We start from the raw sequence: 27,326 nt of genomic DNA on the forward strand, positions 1-27,326 counted from the left end.
TAATTTTTGAGGAATATTCATAGCTTTCACAGAGACTTCAAAAATTTACATTCTCAACAACAATGCAAAAAGGTTTCACTTTTTTTTCACATCTTTACCAACACCTGTTATTTCTTTTTTTTTTTTTAATGATAGTCATCCTAACAGGTGTTAGGTGATATCTCATTGTTTTGTTTTGTTTTTTTTCCATTTGCATTTCCCTGATGATTAGTGATATCACATACCTTGTTGACCATTTGTATGTCTTCTTTAGAAAAATGTCTATTCAGTTCTCCTACTTTTTTTATGTTTATTTTTAGCTATAAAGATTCGTGCATTCTTTATATACTTTGGGTATTTAACCTTTATCAGTTATATGATTTGTAAATAATTTTTCCATTACATAGGTTGTCTTTTCATTTTGTTAGTAGTATCCTATGCTGTGAAAAAGCTTTTTAGTTTGATGTAGTCCCACATTAGTTTGTATCTACATACCATACAACAGAAGACAACGATTAACCACTGATACATGTTATTTTCTCACTTTTTCTTTTGTTTTACCTTAAAAACCATATGAGGAGACAATCTAACATGAAATATGAGATAGTCCTGAAGGGTGAAGCTCCCACATTGGGAAGCAGTCTAACAGTTACTGGGGAAGAGCAAAGAAGAATGAATAGCATTGTTGCTAATGAAATGATGTGCACAAAGGCAAAAGGAGGGTATGATGTTGCACAACTCATGCAATTGGAACATGGAATGTAAGAAGCACAAACCAGGTGAACTGGAAATTGAAAAGCAAGAAATAGAACATCTAAACATTGCCGAGCTTGATGTCAGAGAACTAAATGGACTGGAATGGGACATTGCCGGTCAGGCACCTACAAATGTTTGGAAATTACGAACTCAGAGGAAATGGAGTGTCTTTAATATTGAGACAAGACGTATCATAGATAGTTAGGGGCCACAATGCAAGGCCTGAGTGAATAATATCAATCAGACTTCTAGTAACACCTATTAATATAACCATCATTCAATTTTCTCTATGCTCCAACTGTGGAAACTGAAGAGAATGAAAATACCCCTGGCTGGTATGGCTCAGTGGATTGACTGCAAGCCTGCAAACCAAGGGGTTGCTGGTTCAATTCCTAGTCAGGATACATACCTGGCTTGTGGGTCAGACCCCCAGTTGGGGGCACATGAGAGTCAACCACATATTGATGTTTCTCTCTCTCTATTTCTCCCTTTCCCTCTCTCTAAAAATAAATGAAAAAATATTTTTTAAAAAGAAGATGAAATTGAAAGCTTTTAATGCAAGTATCTAAGAATGTGGGCATACACCAAAACAAAATATTCTGATAATTACAGGTTATTGGAACAGAAAATTAGGAAATAAAACTGAATTAAGATCTTTGGAAAAATTGGACTAGGGGTCAGAAATGAAGCAGGAGGAGACCCATGGATTTCTGCAAAGCCAACAACTTGCCAATTACAAACATATGCTTCAAACAACCAGAAAGATGACTATACATGGATATCACCAGATGGCCAAAATGGAAATCAAACAGACAATGTAATTGGAGGCAAGATATGAAGAAGTTCTATTATGTCTGCCAAAATAAGACCAGGAGCTGATTGTGGTACTGACCACAAACTATAAATATCAAACATTAAGGAAAAAATAAAGAAGAGCACTAAAACATGTGTAGCACAAAAATATAATGTAATAACATTCCTGATAGATTTAAAGTCCTCATTAAAAAACATATTTGCACTTTTAACCTTAATTGACTAAGAACCGGAAGAAATATGGACTGAAACTATAAATATTATTATGGTCACTGTAAGAAGATAGAAGAAAACAAGAAAAAAGGAAAAACAAGAGAGCTCTACCAGAAAATTGGGGAAATTCAAACCTAGACTAGGAATGTTAAATGACCAACAAGGTAGACTATTATTTAGGGGAAATAAAGGAAAGGTGGAAAGAGTCTACTGAAATTCTATACAAAAGAGACAAAACGATGACTGACACCTTTGAAGAAGAAGCTGTAATTCTAGAAACTGAAATGAAAACTGCCCTGGGTGTATTGGAAACAACTAAATCACTAGGGATAGATGAGATACTGATAAGAGTTATTTGAAGGCACAGGGATGGAATCTGTCATTATTCTAACACACACACACACACACACACACACACACACACACACACACACACACATATATATATATATATATATATATATATATATATATATGGAAAATGAAACAGGCACACAGAGTAGAAATAGTCAATACACATCCTAATTTTCAATAAATGAGATTACAAGGAATGCAGTAACTATAGGATGATTGCTCCGATTTCCCATGCAAGTACAGTGATGCTCAGTGTAATTCAGTAAAGTCTACTACTTCACATGGAGCAAGATATGCTGGGTGTTTAAGCTGGATTCAAAAAAAGAAGGAGGCATTCGAGATCTAATTGCAAACATTTGTTGGGTACTGGAGTGCTCCAAAAAATTTCACAGGAAAGTTAATCTGTTTTGTAGACTAGAGTCAAGCCTTTGACTGCATGGATCATGAAAGGTATGAGTTGCTCTGATAGAAAGGGATATGCCTCAGCTCTTGACCATCCAGATCTATAAACAGTGTTGCAGACAGGAAGCCACTCTCAGGACAGAATATGGAGAGACAGAATGCCTTTCTATAGGCAAGGGTGGCAGACAAGAGTGCATTTTATTTCCCTAAGTGTTTAATCCATACACAGAACGTATATGAAAAACTGGGCTGTAGTCAGAGGAAAGAAGAGTGGAAATAGGTGGAAGAAATATCAATAATGTAAGATATGCAGATGACACCATTTTATTGGCAGAAAATGTCAATGATTTGAAACAACTTTTGATGAAAGTGAAAAAAGTGCCAGAGCAGCACTGCATTTGAATAGCAGGAAAACAGACATCATGACTATAAAAGAAATAGACAACTTTAACATAGATGGGGAAGACACTGAAATTGTTAAAGATTTTGCTTATTTTGGTTCAGTCATTAATTTAAATGAAAACTATGGCCATGAAATTAAGAATAGACTAAGATTGGAAGGGCAGCAATGGAAGAATTTGGAAAGGTCCTCAAGAGTGAAGATGTGTCATTGGAGACAAAAGCTAAAATCATTCACACTCTTGTGTCCCCAGTTACTATGCCAGATGACAAAGCTGAACAGTGAAGAAGGCTGATAAGAAAACAATTGATTCATTTGATATATGGTGTTGGAGGAGAGCTCTGCAGATACCCTGGATCTCCAGGTAGACACACAAGTGTGTTCTAGAGGAAATTAAGCCTCAGACATTTCCAGGGGCAAACATGACAAAAGAAAAAAAGAAAGAGAGAGAGAGCAAGAGAGAGGAAGGAAGAAGGAAGGAAGGAAGGAAGGAAGGAAGGAAAGGAAAGGGAAGGGAAGGGAAGGAAAGGGAAGGAAAGAAAGAAAAGTATCTTACTTTGGACACATAATAAATAGGCAAGATTCTCTGGAAAAAAATAACACTTGGAAAAATAGAAGCAGCAGGAAAAGAAAAAAAAAATTGAGATGGATTCACTCCATAAAAGAAGCCATAGGCAGGAGTCTACAAGAGCTGAGAAGGACTATTAAGGATAAGACATCATGGACATCTCTCATTCATAGGGTCACCAGGAGTTGACTCAATGGCATGTAACATACACAGTCACACATTTATATTTGTCTTTGTTCCTCTTTTGGTTTTAAATTTTTTAAAAAATCTTTGCAGAGATTGTTGTCAAGGAGCTTGCTGCCTATGTTTTCCTCTTTGAGTTTGGTAATTTCAGATCTTACATTCAACTCCTTAACTCACTTTGAGATACTGTTTGTATATGGTGTAAGATATGGTGTTCATACTTTTGCATGGGGCTAATTTTTCCAAAACCATTGATTAATATACTGGCCTTTCTCCATTATATATCATTAGCTCCTTTGTCAAAAATTAATTAACCATACCTGCATGAGTTTATTTGGGGTTCTTTACTCTGTTCTATCGATCTCTATGGCTGTATTTATGCCAATACCATTCTGCTTTAATTGTTATAGCTTTGTAATATAATTTGAAAATAGAAAATGTGATGCCCCTAGATTTTTCTTATTCTTCAAAATTGCTTAGCAGCTACTCAGGATCTTTTGTGGTTCCATGTAAATTTTATGATTACTGTTTTGATTCTTTGAAAAATACCATTGGAATGTTTATGGGGATTGCAATGAATCTGTAGATTGCTTTGGGTATTATGGGCATTTTAATATTAATTTTTCCAATCCATGAGCATGAAATATCTTTTGATTTATGCATCCTCTTTAATTTCTTTCATCAACATCTTACAGTTTTCAGTGTACAGACAACTTCTTTGGTTAATTTTTTCCTAATTATTTTATTCTTTTTGATGCAATTATAAATGATTTTTTTCTCTTGATTTCTTTTTCTGATAGTTTGCTGCTACTGTATAAAAATATGGTTAATTTTCACATACTGGTTTTGTCTCCTACAATTTATCTGAATTCCTTTTAAAAGTTATCATCACACAAAAAACTCATAACCATGAAGTTATGGATGTTAACTAAACTCCTTCTGGTATTCCTTTTGCAATATATACATATAGCAAATCATTATGTTGTATATCTTAAGTTAATAAAGCATTATTGTGTCAAAATGAGAGAGTAAATGGGGAGAGGCAAACATGAGAGAACTGTCAGTGAAAACCTGTAGGGGAATGAGAGGAGCAGGAGAGGAGAGAAGCTGTAGGTGGTGTCAAGTACCACTGTGTCAGTGACGGCTCTAATGCAAAGCTATCATCCCAGGTACCTCGGGGGAAAGCTGTTCCAACAGCAAGTGGGAATCATTAGCAGCAGGATCAGGGCCACAGGACCTACTAAATATCAGTGACTGCTATAGTGACCTAACAAATTAGTTTCTTAATACATGTCTGCTTAGTTAAGCAGAATAGGATTAAATTGTATTTGCCACACTTCAAGTCTTCTGAATGAGTGCAAAATAGTTCTTTTGGTGCCTTGTACATGTTAGCACATGGTTATGCCCCAAATCAGTGTTAAAATTTATAAATTGCTTGATTTATTTAAATCACAAAATATACAAACTTTCTCATTTTTTCTATCTATATGCATGTTTAAATCCAATAGGCCAGAACCTGTTTTGTGGACAAAGGATGGTGGAGAATTACCAGATCCTGATCGAATGGTTGTGAGTGGTAGGGAGCTAAACATTCTTTTCCTGAACAAAACGGACAATGGTACATATCGATGTGAAGCCACAAACACCATTGGCCAAAGCAGTGCGGAGTATGTTCTCATTGTACATGGTGAGTACCTTTTTGATGTCATTATATGTGAAAGAATGAATCCCTAAAAACTGTTTAAATTTATCAAAATATTTATAACAAAATTAAACAAATTTTCTTTTTCATTTAGAAGGACTCATAAGTGTAAGTATCTCCATGATTCACCTTTAATATGTTCCAAATAAAACTAATAAAAATAAAATTAAAAGATACACTAAAATATAATAATAACTATAGTAATAATAATTATTATTTTATATAAAGCATCTTCTCTGACCATATGGATGAAACTAGAAATCAATCACAGAAAAAAAACCTGAAAAACAACACAAAGACATGGAAGTCTAAAAGCACGTTATTAAGCAATGAATGGGTTAACAATGAGATCAAGGAAGAAATCAAAAGATACCTTGAAACACAGCAATCCAAACTCTATGGGACACAATGAAAGCAGTCTGAAGAGGGAAATTCCTAGCATTACAGGTCTATTTCAAAAAAGATAACATTATTTTGTGATTAAGTTTTACTATAAATATAGTACGTAATTTTGGGTGTTGACTTAAATTATATTAATGTTTTTTCTTTCAATTTTTCAAATAAATGCTTTTAGTTATAAATCAGAATCATGAAAATTATATGTCCCTTAAGGTAATTTTGGTTGTATTCTCATAAAAATATGTTTATAATCACTATACCTAGTTTCACAAAGAATGAGAGCATGTCAGTGAAATGCAGTCGAAACAGAGGTGTACTTGGCTGCATCTCAATGATAATGATCTCAATATTAATGATAATTGCCTTCATTTCTTATGCACAACAATTTGAAACACCCACAGACATTATTTTCTCCTCTCCATTAATCTCACAATTTGAATATATATAACAAAATGGCAGGAAGAAATAACAATACACAGGATTGAAAAGTGTCTGTTTTTCCCAACCTCCAAAAGCCACAATGTGTTTTTATAAGGTAACACTAACATGTTATTAGATGGAGATCACTTTTATGAGATGGAAAATACTGCAATAAACAAAGTAAGTAGGGTTTCTTTATTGAAGAACTTCTGAGAGTTTATTTTATATTCCAGGGTATGTTGTGAATCTCCAAGAGAGGGAAGAATTAGAGAATGTAATATTTTCTTCATGTATTTCACCAAGAAAAACATTTCTAAGGCTAGTATTTTTTCCTACACTATATACAGTATTTGAAATGAGTATCATATAAAGCTCAATGTTCTCATAATCAGTGGATCTTAGGAATTATTAAGAGGGTACATTTATTTGATATATTTTCCCATGAATCTAATTATAGAATACTATAAAAAGCGTGGGTTAGCTCCCCAAAATGGAAGGAGTGGTAAAATTTAATTCTTTAAAATGAGATTTAAATTTAGGGGAAAATAATTAAGTTGTGTTTTTTTCAGGTTTTTATTTAGCTATACTGCAGGCTAAATTAGATTAAAATATAATATATTAAGTCAATATTCTAATTCCAAATCGCTTTAGTGTATGCAGTCTCTCAGTTCTTCATACCACTTTGCTATCCAAGGCAAATGAAAGTTTCATAGTGACTAGACTATCCACATACGAACACCTTGAAGATGGTAGAGCTGAGAGATTAATTTCTAACATATTATGAATTGTGCAAATTTTAACACTTGAGAAAGATTAGCCTAATCAATTAGACTGATATTAAATTGGAATTAAATGTGGCAAACCCCTGTAGATGCACTCTTCCAGCCCCACTGCCAGAGAGAGCATGGCCATCACTGGGTGTATCACGAAGATAAGTTTGATCCTTAGAGCAGGATCCAGGAGGAGCCTCCATTCATGCTGACCTGGAGGTGTCGATCATGCAGTCATGCAAATGAAGTCTGGTCTGATTCATCCTTCACTTTCTCAGTGCTTCTCTCCCTTTTGGGGACCTGGTGGGATGTTGCATAGTGTGTCACACTGTGTGGAAAGCAATACGGCATTAAAAAAATAGAGAATTAGAAGGGAGTGACAGAAAATAATAAATGAAGAGAATGTGACTCGTTTTTTAAAGTAGTTCAAGTGGGGAAAATTCATATGTTTTCCCAGTGTTTGCAATCTAGCCAACAGCATGATTTCCTAAGTAGCCAAGCTGCCTTCCGGTAATTGGCAGTTGACACATGTCTAATAAATACTTCTCTAAGCACTTTTCAAGAAGTCATTTTTGGCTTTGCTTTCTGAACTACAATTCATCAAAAGCACCCCATAGATTAATGCTATTCATGCTACTATATAAATGCTGTGAAGTTCAACAGTAGTTTACCTAGGATTATTGACACAAGTAATGAGAGGCTCGGTGAAACACTGAGACCGTATTATGCTGTGTTTAAAAGGGCTCCAATTGGATTCATTACAAGATAAAGGTTTTTTTCCCTCCCTTTTTGCACACACAGTATAATGTTTCATTAGTCACTGGTTGTATAAATATAAAAAGCTACTCTCTTCTGTTAATGGTTTGGCTGTTTCTAAACCCTACACAATGATGAAATGTGAGTGGTATTTTGGTCTGTAATGAATGCTGTATGCATTTTGGAATGGAGTGATAAGTGATCATTTGTGAGAACTTCACCCTTTTATCTTTTACACCAAGGTTGATTTTACATTAACTGTGATAATTTAGTATAGCTCTAGCACAGAAGGGCTTTCCGTGGCTGAGATCCTGTCTTTGACTTCACCAGAGTTGCCTATGTTCTACTGATTCTTAACTCGATGGAGATCTGAGCACTTTCCTGTGAAATCATCTGCTATACAGATGCCATCCTGTAATGCTATCCTGTAATGGTTAGATTTTATTCTTTGGGCGTCAATGGAAGTTTATTAATTAAGTGGTATCACATTTAATTGTTAACAGCACTGGCATTTTGTGTTATGGACATTGGAAGGTTTTTTTAATTTTCTTTCCTAATTATACCTTTGAAAATTTTAGCATTAGAACTACAGATAGTAATTCTAACAGCCAGTATGAAATTCACTCTCAATAAAGGGCCTAACAAATCTGAGATTGCAAGTACTTGTAGGATAAAACATTATACTTAGGAAACTTTTACACTGTGGAGATTCTTTTAGGAAAGAAATAACATCTTTTTATTAGTAAGCTCAGCTGTGAGAAATTAATCAGTTGACTTGGTAGTTATAATCATACTAATAATTTTGTAGTCACAACAGTTTTTTTCATTTTTGCTTATGTATAAAATATTGAAGTTATTCTCATGCTACTATCAGGATCCTGTTATTTACTTAGAATTGCTATTACTTACGTGTTGATGGTCTTGAAATATCCTGTTGCATTGCTGTTTTTACTGTTTGTAGAACTCAGATCAGGAGAAAAATTCACTCATTCACCAGATTTACACTTAGCATTTACCCACTGACTGTAAAGGCACTATACAACTGAGGTCAATAGCACTCAAGAAGTTTAGAGTTTGATATGGAAGATAAGCATTCAAGAAATTATCATACAAAAAATGGAAGCGCTGTAAGAGAATGGCCATACAGCAATGTAGATTTTCAGAGTGAAGGAATATGGTCCAAGTGTCCAGAATTTCAAAAGGTCCTGACTGGTGTGACTCAGTGGACTGAGCACCGGACCGTGAAGCAAAGGGTTGCTGGTTGGATTCTTGGTCGGGGCACATGCCTGGGTTGCAGGCCAGGTCCCCTGGTGCAGGGCATGTGAGAGGCAACCACACACTGATGTTTCTCTCCCTTTTTTCTCCATCCCTTCCCCTCTGTCTATAACTACATAAAATCTTAAAAGAATAAAGAAATAAAGAAAAACAGCACTCCTGGATTATTCATAAGCTAATGGTATATGTCATAAGTGGATGTACCCAGCATAGTGTCAGGTACACAGATGGACTTGCAACATCTTAGACTGCTACTTAGACTGCTACTACTGTTGTGTCACCGGTGACCTTATGATGTCAAGGTAATATCAATGCAGTGCTCTGATATGAAACTTGCTCGAGTTGCATATAATGCATTGCCCATACTCCTCCCTGAATGGTATCAAAGCACAAATTAGCTTATCTCTATCAAAGAGCAAGAAAATTCTAAATCCTTCCTACTAAACAATAGAAAACTTAAAAAGTTAACAGTACAACAAAGCAGTAATATATATTGAGCAGTGTAATAGTTACAGTCACCCTTGTTTCTCTTATGCAATGTCAAATTCAGAAGATTTAGATAAAATGTATCCTCCCAATTAAAGACTATCTGGATCAGTACCTTCCAAAATAGAGAACCTAGCAGATAACTTAATCACAAAATAGATGGCTACAGAGAATTACAAGTGACCTTAGGCAATTTTTATTTTCCAGTCAGAAGCAATATATATGAATATATGTGTGTGTGTGTGTGTATTTAAGTTTGTCAAGTGTTCATATATATTTTTAATCAACTGATTAAAATAATATTATTTTGAAAGTTTCAGAAACATAGCACCTGGGAAATTTTGAGGAAGTATCTACGGAGAGTGTGAAACACCAATTACTGTATTCCCTCTAAATCCTAAACTTCTTTCTTCTCAACTTTCCTAATGTCTTTTATCTCCCTTCACACTCATGCTAGACCAGTTTGTAACCACTTTTCACAGTACAAATGGAAGATGGACAGGGCTGTTGGAACTCTTTAGCATCGCCAGGACTCAGGAAGAAATACAGTAATATAAGTAGGAAAAAATGAGCAACATATTTCTTCTCCTATCAGTAGCTACTCTACTGTGGCAGGCCCAGGTTATGGAAGAGAGGAAGAGGGCATTCCAATTAGATCGTCTGTGGAGAAACCACTCTCTCATGACCCTACTCAGGGCTGTCCCAGTCACAACAAAGCTAAGATGCTCTATTCCAGAGAGTTATTTTTTTTATATTCCCCATCGCTCTCCAAATTTACTCTTCCTATTACCATAGTGACACTTATATGAGGTTTAAAATTCCTTTGCCACTGCTCTAACTTATTCCATTACTTTATTATTTCCTGCATGTATGAATATACTTTCATAATTCATTACTTCTTTATTGTAATTCATTACTTCTTCATTGTCTTAACTGTTATTATACTTTGAATGAAATTGGCCACCATTAACCTTTCCACATTTTTATTTTATGTGTATATATTTTGCTTTTCTAGCAAATTTTATTTTCATTAACATAAAAAGAAACAAAATTCTCTATACCTAGTATTATCCTACTGGAAAGTGTGAAATAGAATAAAAAGCTTGTTTATATATCTGTAACGCCAATCAGCTTCCTGACAGTTACTGACTTGGTATTCCTAACACACCAGTTGACGTTATGATTTATTTTTTCATGTATCTATTGAAATGAATACTGATGAAAAATGCAATATTGCCTTTTGTTTGTTTCCAGTATAATTTTCCCAAAATAACACATATATTGAATAGGATTCATCACATTTTATTGTTAGGGTAAGAACCATTATAAAAAGAATGTTTCAGATTTTAAATTTTAATAGTAGAAAAGAATATTACTTCTAGAAATGTCTGTGTGTTTTGGTCTAGTGAAAGGTATCAAGCTATTAAATATGCCTCTCCAGATTTAAAGAATCAATACACCTGCTACTTTCATTTCACTCTGCTTTTATTGTTAACAATAAATATCAAAAATACTCAGAGACAGAAAGTTGTACTCCCGACTCCTTCATCAAGCCAAGCTTCCAAGGTTTGTTATTCATGTAAACATCTCCCATTTTCAGAGACTATAGGTAAATGCAACTTCACTTTCTATCCTGGACACTGACTTGCCATTTCAGTTGATTTTTTTTTACCATAGGAGAGTGCCAAATTGAATAATTGAGGGTCTCCTTTCTTCAGTCTACACAAACACTTCTAAGTCCTCTAGCATCTCTCTTAAGTCAACTAGTGCACAAAATATAAATTGAATTGCTTTAGGGCTATTAGTATCTGATTCCAATTTATCAAAATAATGTAAAAATGTATAGGTGAATGCAGTAATAATTATGAAACAGATTGGGACTATCATAATATAATATCCTAAATTTGTTTTTAAAGTTATTTTACTTTAGAACTAAGGAAATTTGATTGTAATGCATGCTTTCTTAGTCTAGAGTATGTATTTCACATATTCATAATGTGATTATCAATGATTTAAAAGGTAATGAGGACTTTCATCACCTTAAAATGAAAAAAAGTACTCCGTGCATCATATTAAACATGTAGCTAGACTGAAATGTTGGCAGCCACATGTACATTTACTATCGCATTACCCAGCAATAGAACATTTAGCAATGTTGAGAAGCTGCCTATTTTTTGTTTGTTTGTTTGCGTGGTTGTACTGTTAGGAAAGGTGATGCAGATCCTGATGGAAGTAAGACAATGAATCTTTGAGCTCAGAGGACTGGGTGTGGAGCAGGAAAGAGGAGCCTGGATTGTGAACAGATGTACAGCCTAGCAAACATGAAAAGGAATTCAGCTAAAATCTGTTCCTGCACATGGAAATAGACTTACCAGTTGGTAAATTAATTCTATGTACTCATAATGAGCATTTTTCCTTTGGAGAAGCCTTCTTTAGAAGCATAGATGGGAAGATATGCAGTGTAGGAGGAAAGGATGAAAAGGCATGCATATGGAACGACAAGCAGTGCGCTGATGGAGGAGCCCAAGGACTGCTGCTCTCCTCCCTAGCTGCGAGTTGCCAGACCCTAAACTAGTTGGATGAGTCTAAAACAGTACCTTCTTTAGTGGCTGAAATAAAACATCATTTCTGGACATGAATAAAGAGGGACGGCTATGATGCCTGTGGAAAAGGCGTAGCTCTGAGCGAAAGAATATGCTGTTGCTCTGCAGAGAGAAGGGGAGCGGCATAAAATAGTGCACACAGGAGCACTGTTTTCATTAGGAAGCATTCTGTGCGGTGTGTGTGTGCAAGCATAGTCAACGGAGTTTAGGCTTAACTCCATCTGTCTGTTTTAAGATGAGCCTGAAGTGGATAAATTAAGGTCTCACCTTTCAGAGTAAAAATTCTGTTCACACATAGCACTCTGTAGTAAATGTTTCTGTGACATTCAGATGGACGAAAATGTGCATGAGGAAAACTCTCCTTCTTGCCTAAAGGCAGGAAAGAGTCCACCACTCAACAACTTCAGCATTTTTAATACCTTTTCTTTCCCTATTTATAAAAGAATCTATTCTATCAGCAGCAGTAAACATAAGGATAGAATCTATGGCACTCAGACTTTCTAGATTTTTTTATGTGCAAATAAGGCTATATTATAACTTTACAAAAATGTACAAAGCTCTTCTATATATGTAGAAGAATTCAAGCAATATGCAATAACCCATGGGGGATAATTTGGGCATTTGTTTTCAGAAACAAAGGCATGCTTAATAGAAGATAACAGATTTTACATAAAACTTGCTTTGCAATGGCATGGATGGAACTGGAGAGCATTATGCTAAGTGAAATAAGCCAGGTGGTGAGGGACAAATACCATATAATCTCTCCTTTACCTGGGACATAATCAACAAAAGAAAAAAGCAAGCAAAATATAACCAGAGACATTGAAATTAAGAACAATGTAACAATAGCCAGAGGGGAGTGGGGAGGGGATAGTGGGGAGAGGGGTCTATAGGCGCTACTATAAAGGACACAAGGACAAAATCAAGGGGGAGGGTGGAGGTGGGGGAGGGAGGTGGGATTGGCTGAGGTGGGGTGGAGGGATGGGGAGAAAATGCAGACAATTGTAACTCAATAAAAATAAATTTAAGAAAAAGAATGGTTAACAGAAGTGCAAACTGACACAAGGAATGGTAATAAACTGATTTTTGCTTCTAAAAAATCCCAAAACTTGCTTTGTAGCTTCTTACAATGTAGTTTTCACAACCATTGTAACACCATATATCATAGGGTTATTCTAGAATCTAAGATTTATCCTTGATTTTTCTCTACCCTTCTTTCCAATTCATCAGCAAATTATTTTGACACTATTTCCAAACCATGCCCCAACTATGTCCACTTTTTGTACCATCCTCTCTGGCCTAGGCTTTTGAAGCAGTATTTAGTTTCACATTATTTAGGGCTCTCTGTTTCCACACATCTTTCTCTCCAATCTATTTCCCACATAGGTACAACATATAAATATTTGAAATGCATATTCCTTCATGTCTTTCCCCATTAAAATTTCCCCAAAGGCATTTCATCACACTTAGTATAAAACCCAAATTGTTATTACCCCAGCTCATGAAACCTGCATACTAAGCCCCCAGATCGGCCCACTCTCCATGCAGGTACTTCTGTTCCCCCCGTCCTCTTTCAACTCCTCTAAGGCATCGAGCTCCTTCTCTTTTTAGGAACCCTGCGTCCCCCGGGAGTGTTTGTCCAGGAGGGTAAGGAATCTTGCCATGAATGCTGTCTGGTCTTTGCAAGAGTGACTTCTTATCATGCAGATCTCATTTTAAGCAATGCTTTTCAGAGAGGCCTTTTTCTCACTCCAGACTAAAGCGACCCTAGTCATGTGCCACTGTATTTTAATTTTATGAAAGGAGTCAATAATTATTTGGTATTTTCATTGTTCATTTGTACATTAATTGTATATGTACACATGCACATATATTTGCATGTGTATGTGTATACATGTGCACATATATAACATGCTCATGTGTTTGTGTGCATGTACTACCTATGCACATATGTATCTGTAAATGTTAATATATTCTATGTCACCCAGCAGACTGTGACTTCCTTCAAAGCAGTGATCTTATACATCTTGTTTATCTCTGTATCTCTAGCTCTTAGGACCATGCCTTTTAAGAAGCAGTCAATGAATAAATATATTATTAATGATTAAATTTATTTTTCTCTATTTGTTTCTGGCACTATCTTTTTAACAAAAGAAACTTTAATAAAATAATGTATGCATGTTTACATACATATATGCATACATACACACCCCTATCCACATCAACACACATACACATATATATGCTTATATACATGTATGGAGATGCATGTGGTTATACACACTGTCCTAGCTTCTGCATAAAATCAATATCACTGCTATTCATTCACTGATCACCAAAATCAAGGCCTTCAACTTTCATCTTTTATTAGGCAAAGAAGTAAGATATATTTATTTGGCAATCCATATGTAAGTGGTACTACAGAGATAAGCAGTACACAATATGAATAACTGCATCCAGAAAAATTAAAATATCTAATAAACATCTTTGACTTTATATGTCTTTATTTTTTGTGAAATTTTAAGATTATTGCTAACAGATATTTTTGTTTGTTAGAATTCTATATCATTTCTTATAAAGATAACATTTGTATCCAGTGTAATAGAAAACTTCTCTGAGACATAGCCTGAAATATCCACATCACAATGCTATGCTACCTGATACTTTTCTATTTATTTCCAAAATCTTCTTCAGTATCTACTATATTCAAAGTGCTAGGCCGGGCACTGTGGACCCTGTACTAAATAAACACACACTGTCAGTTTTGCCTGGAGTTCTTAGTAAAGATAAAACAGTGAGGAGTTTTCACTCGTCTTCTACTGTGATGCAGTTTCAGGGATGTTTTCAAGGTCCCCTCATTAATTGTAATATTTCAAGATCATAACTTAAATATAAATAATTTGGGGAAGATTATCAATTTCTATAACTAAATCCTAAACAGGAGTCATTTTTTAAGTTGACTCCTTAATGTTAACTCCTTAAGTTGACTCCTTAATGTTAAGGAGTTAAATAAAAAAAATTAACATTAAGTTTTTAATGTTAAGAAAAACATTCTTTCCATGAAAACTCTGAATATTAGGGATTACAGGTGATAGGAGAAGATAGTAAAACTGGAGCTCAATAGGTGTTTCTTTATAATTCCGTATACATTATTCTCAGTTTTTGCTAGGGATTATCTTCTATGAATTCATCAAAATAGGTCTATTTATTAAAATGCAGGCACAAAATGTACCTAAAAATGTCTATTGTTGATTTTGTTAAGTTATAGGACAGAAAGTTTATAATAATAATCTTTGAAACATCCCCATATTCTATTTTAATTTTTACATAAATAAGCTTTTATATTACATATTTAATATTATATCTGGATACATTTTACTTCCTCTAAACATTGTCATATAAGAAACATGTATGTGAACATTAGAATCCACCAAAATTAGTGCCGTGTAATAACTTCCAGTTTAATGTCAACACTTTCAACCTGTCTGTCTTTGGGAGCATAGTCCAGTAACATGATATAAAACATCGTGTAAAGTTACTTCACTGCATTTTTTAAAATGTGAACCAACACCTTTAGGAGCTCTTTGTATCTCTTAATGTCATACACAAAAATGTTTGCATTTACCAGTTTCTTGAGTAAAGCTATTTTTCTGTGAGAACACCAACCATGACCATCACTAATGTAGAATCTTGCCCAAAGCATTTATACAAATGACCAGGTCTAAACTCTTAATTTTTTAGATGGGAGAACGTAGGAGGGTAAAGATTAAATTATATGCACAATGGCTCTCTGCTATATTATCACCTGATCTAAATAAAGAAAATCCAAATGGGGCAGGGAGGAACAATGGGAAAAAGGCAGGGCAACTGTAACTGAACAACAATAAAAAAAATCCAAATGTCTGGGTTTCTCAGTCAGTATTTTCTAATACATTATACTTCCCCTTCATTTAAATGTTAAATTAATGTTTGATTTAAGTTTTTCTTTTAATGGCTATAGTCCTATTCTCCCCTAGGAACTTGACATCCTTAGAGAACTTAAAGTATTTGATCAAATTATTTGATTGACTTTTTGGTAAAGTCCTGTCAGGAGAGAACTCGTGATACTGAAGTAGACGGAGCAAAATAATATAGGGTCACCCACTTCACAGGCACTTTTCCTATTGTAAATTTCACTTTGTTTTTGTCAGTTTGGAATGTAAAGGAATATTTTAAAAGAAAATAATGCATACATTTTTCAAGTAACAGACTGATTTTATTCATAAACATTTCTTGTAATTACATAGGACTGTTGTTTACCGCCTACAGTCTAAAATCTCTCTACTTTTCTTTTTTTTCAAGAATAGCATTTTTTATTGTATAAGGATCCATTTAGCATGTGAAGCCAGTGGAAACTATCAGAGGGATGAAAGGGATTTATTCAAATTTAATGTTTAAAAGGATTTCTTTCCACAAAACAGATGAGGTTACCATATGACACTTGAGCAGGAGGCATGCACTGGCAAGTCGAGGCCTTGTCAACCTGGTGGTTGTCATTTAAGCGAGAGCCTTGGTGCTGTTTTCCATTCTTATGCTATAATCCAAATAGGCTGCTGCATGTAGCTGAACATAACGGGAGCAGATAAGTGTCCTCTGCACAGGCAGAAAGCAAATACAGTGAACTCTTTCTCTTACAATTGCTTTCCATAGCAGTGCAATTACCAGTAAAAGGGGTGAGGATGTCCTATTATTTTTAAGGCTAAGAAATGTGAATAGTTTCTATCAAAAAGATACTTCCTACCTTAATACTTGTAATACATGTTGAGTTCTGACCCTTCTGTATCTCCACTAATAATCCCTGATTTGGATTCACTCTTGATTATACCGGGACCACCCTGGGGAGTTATTGACATGAAGCAGAAAGGAAGCAGACATATGGAGTCTGACTAAATGATATTTTTTCCCTATTGAACACTAGTTCTTGGAGAGAAGCAAGCACTTAAGCTTCTAAGACACTTTAGGCTTAATTTTGCTTTAAAAATCCATTCTGAATGGGCCAGAATGCCATTTTTCAAAAGCAGAAACTGCCACAAAACAAAACAAGTTGACAAGTTAGAAATTATTGTACACTGCATTTATAGAGAACAGAACATACCTTTAACCTGAAAAGCTTGTTATTGGAAAAAAGGTGCTATACCTAGCTTCAATTTACTGTATACAGTGCTTGTTGGAACTGATTTTACTTTGACAGGTTTGTAGAGGATCTGTTGTACTCTAATAAGCTCCCATAACAAAATGTAGTGGCATATTTTTGAATTATTTCATTAGGATGTGAAAAAAAGGGTCACTTTTCTATTCTTTTGAATGTGGTGGGATGATCTGAAGCTCCAACCACTTTTAAAATCATTAGAAAACTGCATTCAGAATATGATTCTTCAGTATGTTGCATTTTAATTTTTTAATAATTATTTAGACTTGAAGATTCTTGGCAGGAATTGCTAAAAATTACCTCGAATATGGTAAAAAGAAGAGGGGGAAGTGATTTTTGCAGATATTAACCCTACTTAGTGCTCAATTACTGATTCATGTTGTTAAAAATGATACTATTCCCTATCTGCTGACATCATTGCCATTACCACCCGGAGGAGCAGTGTTTAAAAAGCCCCAGTCAAGCTCAAAGCATAGAGCAAGGTGCCCTAAGGAGCGCAGAGTTGGATTATGAGTCTGTGCTCTCTGTTATCATCTTGGTGGTTCATGAAAAAAAATACAAGTAATTCATGTTCAGTACCAAATGTTACAGACTTCGACTGCTCAGCCACTGATTTCACTGATTTCATATAAAACTTTGATGTGTATCTGTGTACAGTGGACCTTATTATTAATAAGAGTTAGAATAGTACAGTGTGTTAACTGATTATGTAAATTAAATTAAAAAATTTAAAGTTACCATACCATCACACATGCATTTTGTGGTGTTTCCCCACTGAAAGAGGGAGACAGAGAGACGTGGAGCAAGTGAGAGGCATGTAAATCTTGGCACGGTTGCCCCGAAGGTGCTATGAACGTAAGTGTCGTTGTCATGGGGGCTTGAGGGATTACTAACGATGTGAGAAAAGTAGTAGACAAACTCAAAAGCTGATGAGTATTCAGAGAGAAGGGAAATCGGTTCTAATTTAGTTGGTTAAGGATGTCTTCACAGAGGAGGTGGGTATCAGGCTGAAACTTGAGACTAGTATTTTATTAGGTATATCAAACAAGGTAAGCTATTTTAAGATAGGGGTTGGGTGACACTGATGGGTTGGGTCAGTGTAAATTTGTCCCAAAGTGAAGTGATATGTTTAAAAACAAAGACATAGTGATATGTAAAGACAGAGCTTACATTTTATTACAAAGAGAATTACATAAATATCATGGCGATATGCTATGTAATAACCTTATGGGTTTGAAAATACATGGGAGGAGGATATTAATTCTTTGCAGTTTTGAGTGTGCTTTCTAAATGAGATCACATATACACTGGAACTGAAGGACAGACAAGAAAGAGAAAACTAATGTCATAAAATAGGATGTGTTTCTGAGAACATGGCAGCAGTGAGAATAGAGAGTGTAGCCTAGAATTGGGAAAAGCATTTATGTCAAGGTCAGATGTCTTCCTGTGTGCTGGGCTTGGACTTCTTTGATCAGGTTAACCTTGCACCGTAAGAAAAAAGTCAGGCACATATGCTCTGAGGAACTTTAGCCCTGTTGCTCCAGAAATCCTTAACATTGTGCTGCTTCAAAACAATTGTGGATACAGTTTGGCGTTCAAATCACAGAGAGACAGGTTAAATGACTGATGAATTTATTAAAATAAAGTTTAGCCGTGAACCCCAGACACAGACTTTGGTTTCCTGATTCAACAATTTTGTTGCGTGAGCTGAAGTTGCACTTGTTGTAGTGATTAGGTTCTGATGGGAGTAACCCATACTGTTTACATTGCATTTATTTGTAAGCCAACTCTCACTCACATGAAAAACTTTGCAACCTGCATAGAATGTGCACTAATATGCAGTTGTGCAATTGACTGGATTTGGGGTTCTGTCTGACATTGAGTTACTCCTGAATTTATTTTACATGAGGACACTACTTTATATGTTACAAGTAAAGTAAAAAGTGTAGTTTATTGTAATTTACACCTCATGTATAGGTAAACTATAAGCAAATATTTTTGTCTTGAGACCTTTACTTTTCTCAGTATCTTATTGATAAAAGGCACTCATTTTTTCTTTAAAATCCTTGAATTACTATGGAGATATATATATATATATATCCACACATACACACACACATATATATATGATAATGAAACATGGACCTCTGTGAATCTATTTTGATGTCCTTTTTAAACCATGAAGTCATTTTAGCAAGTTTTATCCATTTTAAACTATAGTTAAATATTAGTCTCCTAAAATTTAACTTACTAGCAAATGATTTAAAACACACAATCACAATTTCAGATAAATTGATTTACATAAATACATATATTATGATAAAACATTTTAACAACTGAAACTGTAATATAGCATTCAATTTATTAAGTAGAGTGTTTTTAATTCTGACTTTTGAATAATGTTATATAAAATTCTTTAGTTTGTATTTACATTATATATAGTTTCTCCATATTTACTAATATCTCTGATGAGATCTAGACAAATAAAATCTAATTATTTTTACTTTTTTCACTTCTCAAAAATATGTTTTCTTTATCCACTACATATTTTAACTATTACTAACTTTCCTATTCTTTATGCTTTAATGTCTAGAAAATATATAATACAATTAGTTTCTCTTGCAACTTATAAATGCTGAAGTTCCATGTAACCACTTTTTTTTTCAGGCTAATTTAAAGGTATTTTATAACTTAACACATCCTCCAAGCAAAATAACAATAAAAAAATGAGTTCATTTTTATATTATAGAAATCAGAGATGAACTATCATGAAATTAATTTATCAACCAGTCTATTAAATAGATGTTTCTGAATTTTAGTATTTATATATTATATGTTACACACCATTAATTTCTCTATTTTTATTTATACTTATCTTGGTTCCTATGTTCAAATTCTTTACTCATAGGATATTAACATGTAAGGCATGTATTAAGAACTTCTAAAGTTGAAAAGTTATATTTAGCAAATTACTTATAATACTAATGTAGCTGTAGATTATCTTGCTTTTTGAACAGAATTAGTAAATTAATGTTGAAGTAGGATTTAGTTATTATTATTAGTGTGTGTATGTGTATGTATATAATTTTTCTAAGTGTAAATTGGTATATTTTTATTCTTGGGAAACATAAAAATGCATGTGTATTAGAAGGATAAAAGTGACCTATATTTTATGTCCTATAATATACTTGATGGAGAATTCTTTGCATTAACAGCATAATTTTTTTTAATGTATAGGGTTATAGACACTTCAAAAATGAGGCAAGTCATTAGTACTAGTGTATCCAATTTCATATATACATTTTTTAACTGTAGCTACAACCCTGAGCAGTATGGCTCAGTTGGTTGGACATTGTTGCACAAAGCGAAGGTCACTGGTTCCATTCCTGGTCAGGGCACATACATGTCTGGGTTGTGGGCCCAGTGTCAGGTTGGGGCATATGCAAGGGGAGACCGATTGATGTTTCTTTCCCTCTCTCTCTCCCTCCTTTTCCTTTTCACTAATAGTAAAAAATATAAATCTTTTAAAAATATATAGCTTTAATTTTGCCATCAATGTCTAAATAAAAGGCCAAAAGTGAATGAATAAAAAAGGACCTTTCTTTAAATTTTTTTATTTATTTTTTTATTGTTGTTCAAGTACAGCTATCCCCATTTTCCCCCTACCGCTCTTCCCTGCCCCACCCCCACCCACTTCCCACACTTAATTCTACCCACCCCCCTTGGCTTTGCCCATGGGTCCTTTGTACATGTTCCTGGACCTTTTAATTAATTGTTAATGATGACAAATATTGCCACTCACTTTAAAAGTGAAAATCAGACAGATATTTAGACTTAGGAAGAGAGCACAGTCTTTTACTAATTTTTGCTTTGAAAAAGAGTTACAATCAGGCAGCTAAAATAAATTATCTCCAAAAGGAAGTGTTAGAGAAGCCTATTCATTACACAAATTATATAAAATATTCTCTTTATAGTATATGTAACATATAACATATAACTTAATACCTATATATAACATGCACACACACACAAACCCCTCTATATGTAATTTCAGAGACCAGGAAATTCCATCTCAAAGTTGTCTCATCCATTAAATGGACCTAATAATAATGTATAAATTTGTTATGATCATTCACCACTGCTCACAATAGGATCTGTTTACTGAACCCTCCTGGCCTTTCACCCTTTCTGCAAAAGTCTCAAATTAGGGTAAAATGGATGGAGTGCATAAGGAGAATGGGGGCATGGATCTCAGATCAGACTCATGCTGCTTTCAAAGTAGCAGGATGTGTGGGCAAAGATTTATTTTGTTAGCAAGGATATTTATTGAAAGAATAAGTTGTATGTTGTAGTCTCAAAATTTTATCCTTCAGGAAATAACCATGGCCAGTCAATGTTGAAGACAGATGGATTTTTTTTTAAGAGCAGAAGTAAGGAAATCTTTTAGTTGTATATTAAACTATTAGACAAAAAGTGAACTCTTCTAGATTCTTAAAATATGTTATATGTTTGTAATGCTGTGAACAAATTCATTTGGTAAATGTTTATTGACCTTCTAAATTGTGGTAGGGTCTCAACGATAACGTAGGCAGAGGTCTTCCTTCAAAGATAATTGTCAAGTGGGGAATTACTTAGAAAGTGTAGGTAGAAAAGGAGTATGATACAATATTCTTGCTCTTTCTGAGAATTTCAGCTAATTCCAGATAATCTTAAATCATTAAATTTTAATTGATTGTGATTTATCTTCTGGTGTTGAATATTTAGGTTACTTCAAATCTTGGTATTTATAATAGAGTTGAAATAATTGAATGAACATCAATGTGCAATAAAGAGACAGAATAGAATGGAGAAATCCTAAAATTTTTTGAAAAATGCTTTAGAAAACGTAGAATGAAATGAAATTAATAGTGATTCAAAACATGTAAGAGTGACTGGGAAAGATTTCTTATATGGGTTATTTTCTTGATCCAATTGTCATAATGGCCCAGGTACTTTACGTAAATTGCTTCCAGCCAGTTTGTTTTAGGTACATATGATGTCAAGATGAGAGCATCAGAGAGGATGCTGAGAAGCAGATAAGCAGGAGCCAGACTATGAGTCAATAAAAAAAAATGTGGCATTATCTTTTCTGTCTGGATACTTTAAAATAGTCCAAGGCAGTTCTTTTAGAGCAGATTAACAATTATTAAAACAACTTGTTGTTTTTAAGTTCTTTGAAAATAGCCTAGGAAATCATATATTTCATGCATTTTCACAGTTATGGAATATAAGGATATTATTTGATTAATGCAAGAATGTTCATAGTACCTGATAATATATAGACTCTCTCCAAAATAAATACATATTTATTATTACCTATCTTAGTTGATACAGAATAAGGGAAAACAAAAACCCAAATCATGTGGGTTTTTTTTTGTCTAAAGTACAAACAAAACAAAAACAAAAAATGAAACCTGTCATTTTTATTCCAATTCTTAAGAATCAAATAATTTTGAAAGGCTACTTTTCAGATCCAGTGGAATCATTCTAACCCACTCTCTGATAACAAATGACCTAACATTTTGTAATCTGTAATAGGTTTGGCAATATCAGGTTATTCACATGGAGTTTTAAAAACTAATATTGTTGATTCTCATATTTGATAGCTCTGGAAGATATTTCCTTTTGCATTAATTAAATACATATATTTTGAGGCCATAATTATGCAAACACATGAGGAATATATTATTTTCTATTTTATAGATTTGTGAAAATTAAAAATCCAAAATATTTAATTTACCTCAGCCTTCTTAAACTCTTTAGGAAAGTTTACCATGAACATAAGAAGTTATTAAAAAAATTTGTAAACAAGACTAAACAAAAGAGAGACAGACTCATAGATGGAGAGCAGATGACAGCTAGTGCGATGGAGTTTAGGGGGTGGAGAGATTATCAAAAAGGGAAAAGGACTCATGGACGTGGACAACAGTGTGGTGGTTTCTGGGAGGAGGGGGTATGAGGGACTAAATGGTCATGGAAAAATATAATAAAGATTAAATTAAAAAAGAAGTGTATGTGCACACATACATAATATTTATGAACTTACGTTGTTAGAGTCAGTTTTACTTAGTTATCATGGTAATCGCATGCCAGGCAATGCCCATTTTCCCTAGTGATTAATGTAGCAACATTTAGTTTTCAGATGGTTATTTCCTTAATTTGACCAGCTAGGAAAAATTTTCCCTGTTGAAAAACAGGTATAAACATCAATACCCAAGATAAGAGTGTGATCTCATGCTGTTTGCTGTGTCTCCAGTGCAGAGAATTCAGCAGGTTAAAGTCTGAGAATCCAGTAGGGAGGGCTATTTATCAGGAGGAAAGAACTAGAAAAATTTTGGCGTGACTCAAAGACTTAAACTGAAGGACTGATAGGAAGCCTATTAATAGCATAATATCTGTCAAACACTCTGAATGTGTTGGGGCTGTGTGCCAAACATGTAAAATCAAACCCCGACACAGTAATTACAGATAATTTGTGAACTGTTTCTAATTTCCTTACTGTGTGAATAATATCCCTATCCACTTGAGACAAGATTTGACTCTCTGCAGATCTTACTGAGGTTCTCACAGCTTGACACTGGCGACATTGTTTCAGTATTCTCTACGCTGCTCTTCCAATTTTCAGCTAGTTTGGAGTGAAAGGAAGGAAGTTTTTGGTGTTAAAGTCTGAGCAAATCCTTCTGTTTGTTATGTTCTCTATGGTGGATCTACTGTTAACTTTTGGAAACTTTTACTAATTATGGATGAGGGATTGAATACTATGGTTCAAGTATGTGTTCAATCATTTCTTCTAGGTATGCCAAATAAAATAAATCATAAACCTTTCAGAATATTGTGTTTCATGCTAGTTGACTCAATAATTGTTAAAGACTCCTAGGTACTGCAAAATTGTTAGAAGGCGTTACCAACTAATCAGGGTAAGAACGTCAAGACTCTAAGCTGTACTATTAACATCATCTGTGAGAAAAGGAAAAGCAAAATAATAATAATAACAATTGGCTTCTTTTTTGTTTCTGAAGATCGTGCTCATCTTATTTCCTATCATTAAGTGTCCTTAAGTGTAAAAATCAAAAAGCATTTAACATGCAAATCCTCATCCATCGTTAACATTTCTTTAACCTTACATGGTGGTGTTATTCGTGTTTATTTCCATTGTGTTGTTTCTTTGTTTACTTCCTTGACAAAGCATGTCATTTTTTGTTTTGCCTATCTGTATTTTGCTACTGCATGTCAAACTTTTTAAATGACTCAGTAAAAAAATGAATTCTTGTCGTTTTAAAATTCACTCTAAATATTGCGAACAATCTCTTTGTTCTCAAACATTGCTCCACATCTTTAGTCTGTGTAGGAGCATGAAAAGGAAGTGAACAAAAAATGACAAGAACTGTGAGGTACAGCCAGCTTCGTACCCAATAATCTGTTAAAGCTTGTTAAAGTTAAACCTAAATAAGATATGTGTATTTATAATTTGAATCGTTTGTGTTTCTTTTTTGTTTGCATGATATGATTTTGTTTTATATTTTGTTTTTTTCCACTCACCAGATGTTCCCATCACTTTGCTTCCCACTACTATCATCCCCTCCCTTACCACTGCAACAGTCACAACCACTGTAGCCCTAACAACCAGCCCAACCACATCTGCAACAACCAACAGCGTAAGAGGTACAGTATGCTTCTTTGTTATGGCCTGGAAAACACATTAAGTGGAACTTTAAAGGTTTTTTTTTAAGGTTTTCTTTTTAAGGGTAGAAAAATTGAGATCCAATTTTACTTAATCATAGGAAGTAATTAAGTCACCTAAATTACTATTAATTAAAGTGATTGGAATAGAATGTGAGACAAATGGTATACTTTAATTTTAGTGTCACTTATAACTGTTATGATAACATTCCAGAATATAGGTTAAAATTTGTTCCAGAACAAGTTAAAAATATTCTGCAACATTGAGCAAATTTAAAATGTGAACATGGACACCGTTTCTTTGCCTTGTCTTTTAAATGCGAACAAAGAAATAAGTTCAAAGATGCAGAGATAGCTTCTGCTTTTTTAAAAGCCTAGTTAAATGTTAACAAGTTATTTATTTCTCTGTGACCAGATTAAAATACTCAGTGTTGAATTTGTTCTAAAATGGACATAATGCACGGGTCATTAAAAACTATATAAAAACATAGAATGTTTAAGTTTTCAATGTAGTACCCTAAAGTGATTTGCTGGGTGGACCCTCTCATTCTAACAGAATGTTCTAAAAACAAATATTCTAGAGCTTCCCAGCATAGTAGGAATTGATATTGGCTCCATGAGTATTTTCTGGTTATCGGTCTATTAATAAGCATTTTTGCCTCGAGAATAACAATCTTAAAGAAATGACAGTATGTTTTAAGGGCAAAACAAATATTTACATAGGGTTCAGAAATATAAAAGAACATTCCTGAGCAGTCATTAAGTGGTTAGTAGATGATGAAGAAATAAAAGGAGTTGTTTGAGTACATCATAGAAAAACACATTTTAAACTTCATTCTGCATAAGCAATGTTTAAAGAAAATTTGTCTTATGTAAGCCTGTCTTTTTCTACTTCTTATATGTGTTTTGTGTCATGTTGGCTATACTAATATGTGTTAACAATTTAACTTAAAATCATGGAGATCTTCATTAATACATATGTAATTAAAGTCATACCAAGGGAAGGCTAGGAAGTATTTTCCTTTACTTGAAAAGATTGTTCAATTAAACTGTTTTTCTTGAAACTTTTATTAATTCTCAATATTAAATTGAGTTGCTAGCTTTCACTTCACAGTTATCATAGCTTTTTTCTCTTGTTCCAAGAATTGTATTTGATAATTGCTAATTTTTAATAATTATGTCAAATATATTATACAAAGTATAAGATTGAGAGCTAAAGTTTGATGATAGTAACAAAAATAATTTCTAAAAAATACTATTTTTGTTTTAGTATTACTAAATAAATTGTATTTGAGCTAAATCTACAAGTGAGAAAAGTTTAAAGATCTTTCTTATAACAATTTACATAAACGTGGGAGAAAAATAATAAAGATGAAGAAAAAGTTAAATAATACTTTATGATAGTATATGAAATGGAAAATATCCAAAGTTCTACTTTGCTTTAATTTATTATTATTTGAAGATTTTTACAAACAGTAATTCAAATGAAATGTAATTATTTCATACTAACAGAATCTCAATTATAATACTACATTGCAATTTTACTAACAAATTATTTTGATAGAAAATGAGGGAGGTATGTTGATTTAAATTTTTGTTTTAAAGACCTAGTTATAGCCTATTAATCAGTTATGCTTTCTTTCTTCAACAAATATTTATTGAGTGCCTGCTATACATATGGGATGAAGCCAGGTCTTAAAATGACAGAAAGTAAGGTATTGCATCTTGACATGTTACTTACTGCATTTTGATCAACCTATTTAAAAAAATTAGTTTTATATATTTTCAAGTAAATTTGCTTGTTTGTGGGTTTCCTAAGATGTGTTGTGAGATTCACATCATGTACTTTAAAAGAGCTAAAAGCATCAATCTCCCTCACATGAACACACAAATAAACCAGCCTCAGAAAAACACACACACGTGCACACAGCATTTGCTCTTTTTTTTTAACCAAATAGTTTAAAGACAGTATTTTTCATGTGGCACCAATATGTATGGAAAGCAGTGTACTTTGTAAGTTGGTCAATCCATAGTATTTATTTTATATAGAAAAAGTTGTAGCACAGATATTAAATATTAGTCTAATGCTTATTTTTCCTCTCTGTCTTCAACAGTTGGGGTCTGAGGGAAGTCACCAAGCTCACCTGTATGGTCAATAGTTTTATTTCATAATTGAGGGAATGGGAGATTCAGTCAGTACACAAATATTGTTATGAATTTTGTACTCTAACCCTTTTTAGCTACTATATGATATTCCCTTATTTGTGTATTACCTATTAAATTAGAGCTTTCAAATATAATTATATTTTAAATTGAATTTATTTATAAATGAGTAAAAGC

At 33.7% G+C, this 27,326-nt stretch overlaps 1 protein-coding gene across 4 annotated transcripts in view; it reads left to right on the forward strand.

Annotated features, from left to right (window-relative positions):
• Positions 1 to 27,326, forward strand: part of CADM2 (cell adhesion molecule 2) — a 1,053,394-nt gene that overhangs the window by 961,646 nt on the left and 64,422 nt on the right. For 2 of the 4 annotated variants that reach the window (XM_071220611.1, XM_071220610.1), the window contains 2 exons: positions 5,177 to 5,355; positions 24,849 to 24,968. In XM_071220611.1, coding sequence (XP_071076712.1) covers positions 5,177 to 5,355; positions 24,849 to 24,968 — 299 coding nt within the window. Of the gene's footprint in view, positions 1 to 5,176; positions 5,356 to 24,848; positions 24,969 to 27,100; positions 27,268 to 27,326 lie in introns of those variants that run through there. The other 2 variants (XM_071220613.1, XM_071220612.1) reach the window with 2 other exon arrangements.

The sequence above is a fragment of the Desmodus rotundus genome, chromosome 2, assembly GCF_022682495.2.
Source record: "Desmodus rotundus isolate HL8 chromosome 2, HLdesRot8A.1, whole genome shotgun sequence".
Lineage (NCBI taxonomy): Eukaryota > Metazoa > Chordata > Mammalia > Chiroptera > Phyllostomidae > Desmodus > Desmodus rotundus.